The 8,601-nt window shown below is 49.8% G+C and overlaps 1 protein-coding gene across 2 annotated transcripts; it reads right to left on the bottom strand.

Annotated features, from left to right (window-relative positions):
- Positions 1 to 667: 667 nt before the first annotated feature.
- Positions 668 to 1,692, bottom strand: LOC123160880 (stress enhanced protein 1, chloroplastic). Of its 2 annotated transcripts, none has more exons than XM_044578728.1 (4): positions 1,492 to 1,692; positions 1,271 to 1,321; positions 946 to 1,103; positions 668 to 851 (listed from the first exon to the last, which is right to left on the bottom strand). In XM_044578728.1, exons 1-4 carry the CDS (start codon positions 1,550 to 1,552, stop codon positions 747 to 749), a joined length of 375 nt encoding a protein of 124 aa, XP_044434663.1. In that variant the 5' UTR covers positions 1,553 to 1,692; the 3' UTR covers positions 668 to 746. The 2 variants fall into 2 exon arrangements, with proteins under 2 accessions (XP_044434663.1, XP_044434664.1); XM_044578729.1 differs by having other exon boundaries at positions 1,274 to 1,321; positions 1,492 to 1,688.
- Between the last annotated feature and the right edge of the window lie 6,909 nt (positions 1,693 to 8,601).

Genomic DNA, 8,601 nt, shown 5'->3' with positions numbered 1-8,601 from the left:
CCAAATCCAAACCCTCATCGTCGCTCAAGTAATACGAATTGGAGCCGCCGCCGTCGACACCTACATGCTCATCGCTCCCGATGCCCGGAAGGTCTTCGTAGCCGCCCACACCACCATCGCTGGTACAACCACCGTCACCACTGCCGGGAGTCGTCGCCGCCATAGCCAGAGAGCCGCGCTACGAGGGCAGAGAGAGAGGGAAACGAGAGCTAGGGTTCGTCTTGTTGGAACCGGTTCGACCAAGCCAAGAACGACTGAGCCAGCTTCGTCCTAGTCAACGGAGTGGCACGCGCGGGTTGGCCAACGTGTCACCTGACAGGCGGGGCCGCTCGGTCAGAAACACTGTCAATACGTGCTTATACGACTGTAAGACCACATTGCAACACTTAGGCTGGGAGTTGGTACTGACTTGTAAAAAATGTGACTAGTGGTACCAATTCGTTACGACGTGCCGAAGTATGGTAGTTCCATGCAATTAACTCCTGTGAAACACGTCCCGGCCTATCAGGTTTATCAGTTCCAAACTGTATAGAAGAGTGGCTAGCATAAGGAATCAACAATTTAGATTGGTCATTATTAAGTTATAGTAATACTTAATACGCTACTACATGCTAATAGTACAAAATATGCCATGCCCGCCACTGAACGAGAGTAATTCATAGACGCCTTTGGGAAGCAAGAAAGACAACTCGAGATATATTTTTTTTCCTTTCTCACAGCAGCGCAAATTAACATGGAGCGATTGATCAATCCGACGATCCAGACTGGAAGATGATAAATGCGGTGACGACCCCGACCACTCCGGTGAGCCCCAGCGCCAACGCCGGCAGCGGCGCCATCAGCCCTACGTTCTGCAGAGAAGCAAAGCAACGCCAGTCACGCACTCACGCTTCCATTTTTTTACCATCAAACAGGGAAAGAGAGTTGGCACGCGAGCTGCTGAACCTGAAGCACCCCTTTGCCGGTAGTGAGCTCCACGCCGACCGCCCCGAAGAAGGCGAGCATGGCGCCGCGGCTGAGCCACACGTCCAGCCCGGGGCCGCCCTTGGACCCCTGCTCGCACCTGACGCGCAGGGACTTGAGCCTCATGCTCCTCCTGCTCACTACCAAGTACAGAGGTAAGTAGTGAGCGGAAATTTGATAAAACGCCAGCTCTGGGCGACATGGACTAGTGAAATTGCTACACAGTTTAAGACGGCGTGCAAGAATAAACTGAAGGGAACAGAGAATTGCCGAAGAGAATAATGGAAGATCTAGCTTAAATTACTACCACGAGCAGCAGAGCGGGCTGACGTCACGGACAACCGGGGGACACCATTGCCTGCACGGAGAGGAAGCAAAGGTAGTCAGGGAGAGGGAGCTAGCTCAAGAAGGCACGGCGTTTTACGACGCTACTTCAATTTCCTGCACGCGGATAAAAGTATTTTTGTGCCAGGAATCTGCACTGGCAAGCGAGAGCAGAGAAGGAGAGAGGCGACTGAGCATGGCTACCTGGCGTCGCGGCGAGACGGAAGCTGGGAGCAGCGGAGGAGAGAGGGAGGAGCTGAGCCATGGATGAATGGCTGGTAGTCGGTGAGGTGGGGAAGGGAGGAGGAGGGGGAGGAGAGGAGCAGCTTCTAGCCGCTTCCTTGTAGACACCTTATCGATACGAGATCGACCGATGGGAGCCGCACGTTCAAGCAGTGCCTGGCTTGCATATGGCACATAAGATATTTCATTCATTACTCTCGGCAGGGCACACAGTCTCACCGTCTAGCAAGAAAAGTCACACCTCGGCTTCGGCTTAATTCCACCACCTTCGGCGAAGCCTTAACATGAATTCAATCTTTACTGATACTCTTAACAGTGCATTTTACAGGCAGAGCAAGAACACATCGAAACTGAAATACAGAAGTAAAGTTACAACCAGAACAAGACTCCGCCGCGACGACGCCTGCCTGGCCGGGTGGTCTAATGGTGTTCTTCATACAAAGGAAAAGTAGGCAAACAAGTTGACACAGAGCATACATGCGAACACCCTCTTCAGTCATCAACTTCCATCAAATGCGGATTGCAACAACCGAATCCATACATATGGCAGAGAGATTAATCGAACCCATCGGAATTTCTGAGTGCACTGCAAGAACTTACAATATAATCCTCGCGGAAATCTGATGGAATTCCCCTGTCCTAAATAAGCATGCAAGTAGTAATGGCATAGCACAGTAGTACGCACATACAGATCTGAGTGGCACAGCAGCGACTGACTAGCACCACCATAGGAGAAGTGCGGCGGCGACAGCGCAGAGCATCCGGGGATGGAGCTGCACTCCGGTCTGCGCGTGGGACCCGGAATGGAGCCCGTGGCGCCCGGCCGGCGGGCTGCGGCGGTCGATCCCAGGCGGCGGCATCCTCCCGCAGTTGCAAGCAGTGGTGGGCGACTGCATCGGCCCGCAGCTGCACGGTGTCGGCGTCGGCGTCGGCGGCGGGACGGTGAGAGGAAGCGCCGACGGCGGCGGAGGAGAGTAGTAGAAGAACGGATGCACCAGTGGCGGTTGCCCAGCGGCCCCGTCGTCGGCGGCGGCCGGCCGCGGCAACGGCGTGGCCAGGAGGAGGAGCAGCAGGAGGAGCTGCTGCTGGGGTGCCATGAGAGCTGAGGGCGAGATGCGTGCGTCAGTGCGTGGCTAAGCAGATGGTGAAACTGTTTTTTTAACACGGCAGTCGGCAGATGGTGAAACTTAAGCCGTGCATGGGTGCCTCGTGCTACACTGTTACTGGTCTGGCACCAGACAAAGCTTTGAAGTTTTTTCAAGCTCACTGTCGGATGAAAAAAAAGGAAGAACGGCAATGTCCCACCCCCCTAAAATATTCCGGCGAGTATACGGGCTCTGCCCGTAATTTTTTTTATCGCGGCCCGCAAACCACCCCCGAAGCAGTATATCTACGGGCTCGCGGGGTAGATACGGGTCGAAATCCTATCCCCCTGCCGCCACATCTCGCCGCAATTCCCCACTCCGCTCCTCACATTTCTCGCCACCGGTGGGCCCCTTCCGCCTCCAGCCGCCATGTGGAACTCCGGCCGCAGCTTCGGTGGCAGCTCCGGTGGGGGCGGCTACCCCGAGCGCGAGCGGCGTGATCGCTCGGACGGCGCGAGGAAGCGCGCGGCGAGGAAGTGGACGAACAAGGGCCTCGAGCTCCCGCTGAGCTTCCTCGTTCGCGAGACGGAGGAGTACGACCGTCGGCACGGGCGTACGCCCTCCTCGGCTGCGGGCTCGTCCTCCGCAGCAGATCTTCCCACGCCACAAGCTCTTCCTCTTCCGGCGCGAGGCTTCTCCCCGTGAAGAGGGAGTGGTCGGAGGAGCCGGAGGAGATCGAGGTCGTCGCCGTCAAGTAGGAGCCGGAGGAGATCGAGCGCCGAGGGGTCGTCGGGCCCGAAGATTTTTGTGGCAGATTTCGACGTGGTCGCGGTTGCCATTTCCGAACGGGGCTTGGGCGAGGAGGCGGAGCGCCGGCGCCACGGTGAGGAGCTCGAAGACCTCATCCTCAAGCAGGCGGTCGCGGTCAACCTTGCCGCGAAGGGCGAGGACGCCGACTGGCAGCGCACCCGCGAGGAGCAGAGGGAGAAGTTCATCGATCTCGTCAGCTCCAACGGCCGCGAGCTCGTCCATGGTATATCAACCTCGGCCTCGCTCTGCGAGATCCTCACCCCTCTAGTAGTAGTAGTAGAATGTAGTATGTATGATAATGTAGTATGTGATGATGAACTATGAATGGTCATGTAGTATGCGATGAACTAGTGTGGTTGCAATTTCTCCTGCGAAAGTTTTTTTTTCAAATTATACAGTTTCATATACGGGTTCTACTCTGCCGTGCACGATTTCGACCCGCAAAACAGTTCTTCGTCGAACTGTAAACGCCTTATGTGGGTCGCGGTTTTACAGGGTCTACTAGAGTTGCTCTAAGGTTTGTTGCACAGGAATTCCACCCAACCTCCCTCACCTCTATACAATTCAAAATTACAAGCTAGCCAAATGGCCATTTCTTCCTCGCCAAGTTTCAAATGCTACGGCTTTTTTACGTCATTCAAACGGCTAGTAACTATATATACATGGAAAATGTTACCAGGTCACGGACCAATTCACGACCTGCAAGCCGGTGGGAAGTCGCACCTCTTTTCTGGTGTCGAGGCACCAACCCATTGCTTGGATTTGGATTCCGGCTAACACTAGCACCCTTGGCAATCCCTCCTCCTTCAGAACCGGCTTGTCCCCAAGCCACTAATCGAGGGAGCTGTGGACGAAGATAGTCCAAATCTTCCCAGGTAGCAACAGAAGCATTCGTGCCACTCCATTGAACGAGCACTTGCAGGATGGTACGATGTCATCACTGACGAACACGATGCTGCAGAATTTTGACATGAACCTGAAGAAGAGCATTAGGAGGAGGAAGAGCTGATTGTACCTCATGGTGGGAAGGTACACATTGCTTTAGTTGAGATACATGGATAATTGGGAGAATTCTGCTTGAAGGTGGAAGATTCAGACAATAAGCTAGCTCTTCAATCTTTTCAGTGATGACATAGGCCCCACAGTACTTAAAAGAGAATTTGTGATTAGCTGTCCTAACCACAGAGGATTGCACAAATGGTTGCAACTTCAAGAACACTTGATCACCCACTTGAAAATGACTTTCAGTTCTCTTCTTTATCAGCCTGAGATTCCATTCTCCTTTGAGATGTGAGCAACATTGTCTAATTAAATCAATAACAAAAGCTATTTATGCCAACTGCCAACCAGTGAGTAATGTCAATGTAAGCAACATCAGTGGCAAAAATACCAAAATATTTGAGAGCATGGCCATATAAGTTTTCGGATGGTGTTTTGCCTAAGGAAGAATGCCAATTTGTACTATACCGGAACTCACATAATGACAGCCATTTACACCATTTGTGAGCATGAGCACTGATAAAGCATCTCAAAGGGCATTCGACCAGTTGATTAACTCTTTCTCTTTGTCCATCAGTTTCAAGGTGATTGGCAGTGCTCATTTTCATCTCACTGCTAGTAGCTTTCACCACAAGTTTCTAGAATGTACTACTGAAAATAGGATCTCTATCTGATGCAATGGATTTGGGCATGCTGTGTAGCTTGTAAACATTGTCAACGAGCATGTCTTCTTCTTTCTGAGCATTAAAAGGATGTTGGAGAGAAATAAAATGGACATATTTAGTAAATTTGTTAATCACCGCTAAAATACGGTTGTACTTGCTTGAAACTAGTAATCCATCTAATAAAATGCTTTGTAACCATCTCCCGATCTTGTCTTGAAATGGGTAAGGGACAGAGTAACCCATGATATGCTACTCTTTTTAGGTTTTGCTTGATGAAAAATGATAAAGGACTTGACCCATGTCTCTGATAAATTTTCTCACGCCAATCCAACAGAATAATGCATGAAAACATTATTGTGTTGTAGATAGTCTTATATTGTAGCCCCGCCATTTTGCCAAAGCCTTGTGTTGCCATGTTGTATGCAATCTTTGAGTTCCTATGCAAGCTAAAATCTTTGGATCAGTTATAATTGTAAACTCTTGAACATGAAGATATGATCTCTAGTGTTCAACTGCGAGTAGAATGACCAAATATTCTTTTTATACACCAAGAGAGATTGATTTTATGGACTAAAGCTTTACGCCCATAAGAGGGTACCCATATTGCATTAAACAACTCCAATACTATGTCACGGGCATTAGCCTCAATGACGAAGGGTTTACTGAAATAAGGTAGAATCAAAACTGGAGTTGACATAAGAGCTCGCTTTAATGTCTGGAAAAGTACTTTAGTGTGAGAGGGTCCATAAGAATTGAATTATTTCTAAGTAATTTACTGAGAGGTTTACTAATTAAATCGTAGTGCTCAATAAATTTCCTATAATAGCACGTAAATCCTTGAAAACCTCTAATTTCTTTTGCATTAAAGTAGGCACACGCCATTCAGCTATAGATGTAAACTTACTTGGATCTGTACTCACTCCTTGACTAATAACATGTCCCAAATAAGCAATTGGTCTCTGGCCCAAGCACATCTACTCTGCATTAGCTTTGGTACACGTCTCAAACATATTTATAGTTTTTGATTGTTTCATACTATGATATTATCATTTTGAATACTTTTTATAGTATTTTATATTATTTTTTTGGACAAACCTATTAATCTTGTGTCTAGTGTCACTTCCTTTTTTCTGCATGTTTTTTTGTTTTATGGAAAATCTCTATCTATGGAGGTCAAAATACCGTGCCAATTTAGTAAAAAAATTTGGAGCACGAAGGTTCCAAGAAGCATCTGGGGAGAACAAGAGGAGCCAAGGGGGGCTACTACTTGTGAGCTGCGTTGGGATTTTCTCCAAAGAGGAAGGGTGAAGCAATATAGTAGCGGATAGTATTTCGCTCAGTAGAGAACCAAGGTTATTGAAAAAATAGGAGACTTGGGCAAATGCCTAGTAAACAGTACCTGCACACACAAAAGCAAACACTTGCACCCAACGCGGGCAAGAGGGTTGTCAATCCGCTTGTACTCGTTAATTGCAAGGATTAAATCTGATAGTTGTAGGTGTATAAATTGCAAAGTAAAATAAAAGAAAGGAAATTGCAGCAAGGTATTTGTTTTTGTACTATTATTAAAATAGATCTATGGCCCATCATTTTCATTAGAGGCATCTCTGTCATAATAATAGCATATGGTGGGTAGACAAATTAGTGTTGAGGAATTGATAAAAAACGCATAGTTATGATGTTATTCATGGCAATGATCATGTATATAGGCATTAGGTCCGTGACAACTAGACCGAAACGATTTTGCATCCACTACTATTACTCCACCAATCGATCGACTCCTGCTGTCGGTGTCAAAACCGGCGGATCTCGGGTAGGGGGTCGCGAACTGTGCGCCTAGGCGGATGGTAACAGGAGACAAGGGACACGATGTTTTACCCAGGTTCGGGCCCTCTTGATGGAGGTGAAACCCTACGTCCTGCTTGATTAATATTGAGGATGTGTGTTACAAGAGTGGATCTACCACGAGATCAAGGAGGCTAAACCCTAGAAGCTAGCCTATGGTATGATTGTTGTTCGTCCTACAGACTAAAGCCATCCGGTTTATATAGAAACCGGAGAGGGCTAGGGTTACACAGAGTCGGTTACAATGGTAGGAGATCTACATATCCATATCGCCAAGCTTGCCTTCCACGCCAAGGAAAGTCCCATCCGGACACGGGACGAAGTCTTCAATCTTGTATCTTCATAGTCTTGGAGTCCAGCCGATCATGATAGTTCAGCTATCCAGACACCCCCTAGTCCGGACCTCCCTCAGTAGCCCCTGAACCAGCCTTCAATGACGATGAGTCCGGCGCGCATGTTGTCTTCGGCATTGCAAGGCGGGTTCTTCCTCCAAATAATTTATAGAAGATTGTGAACACCAGGATAGTGTCCGGCTCTGCAAAAATAAATTCCACGTACCACCGTAGAGAGAATAACATTACACAAGTTCAACCTGCTGACGTATTTTGTGGCGTGACGTCACACCATTACCAAGCCTTTACTCGAATTGTTTTTATTGTACCACCTCAGCGCGTTTAGCGAAGCGGTTTTCTTGGCACGTCTTGTCGAAGCAGAGATCGTGTTCCCCTTATTCCGGGATTCCCATCAATACGGACGTGGGTAACCCAACCGCGCCCGTTGCCACGCCCCCTCCATCGAAGGCGGGTTCCAAACGGTCACGGGGACGGCTCTTGGTATTCTTCCTCTTTATAATGATACCAAGGCCCGTTCTTTTCCTTCAATCCTCTATCGAATCCGCCCCTCGCCCCGAGTTCCAACACCCGGGGCTCCAGATTCGGGTACCTTCGATCTTCGACAATGTCCGGCCCCGACCTACGAGGCCGGTGGATGCCCTCCTCCGTCATGGAAGAGGATGCGCTAAAGCTGAGAGACGCTAGGTACTTAACCTACGAGATTTCGCATAGGCTGCCTGCCCGAGGGCAAGTTATTCCTACTCCCGAGCTTGGCGAGAGCGTCGTGTTCGTGTCTCACCTCCGTCGGGGTTTAGGCTTCCCGACGGATCCCTTCGTGAGGGGGCTCATGTTTTACTATGGGCTGGAATTCCATGACTTGGCTCCGGAGTCCATCCTCCACATCTCACCATTCATTGTCGTTTGCGAAGCCTTCCTCCGCACCACCCCTCACTTCGGCTTGTGGCTCAAAACCTTCAACGTGGAGCCGAAGATGATTGAGGGGCGTCAGGCAGAGTGCGGCGGGGCGGTTATAAGTAAGAGGGCCGATGCTCCATGGCCCGAGGGCTCTTTTCAGGAGGAGCTCGGCTTGTGGCAACAGGAGTGATTCTATATCACCGCTCCCAAGGGCAGCAGGCAGAGGCTGCCGCCCGTCTTCCGCTCGGGCCCTCCACAGCGGCTGACGTCATGGGTCAACAAGGGGCGTGACTGGGGGCCGTCTAAAGACGTTCCCCTGTTGCAGGACCGGATTCGAGGCCTCCAAGAAAGGGAGATCAATCTGGTCGTAGTGGTACAGGTTATGCTGATCCGGCGCCTACTGCCCTGCAAACATCGCCC

This window comes from Triticum aestivum, chromosome 7B (genome assembly GCF_018294505.1).
Source record: "Triticum aestivum cultivar Chinese Spring chromosome 7B, IWGSC CS RefSeq v2.1, whole genome shotgun sequence".
In the NCBI taxonomy this organism is placed as follows: Eukaryota; Viridiplantae; Streptophyta; class Magnoliopsida; order Poales; family Poaceae; genus Triticum; species Triticum aestivum.
The sequence above is the reverse complement of the archived record's forward strand: the minus strand, read 5'-3'. Positions and strand labels throughout refer to the sequence as shown.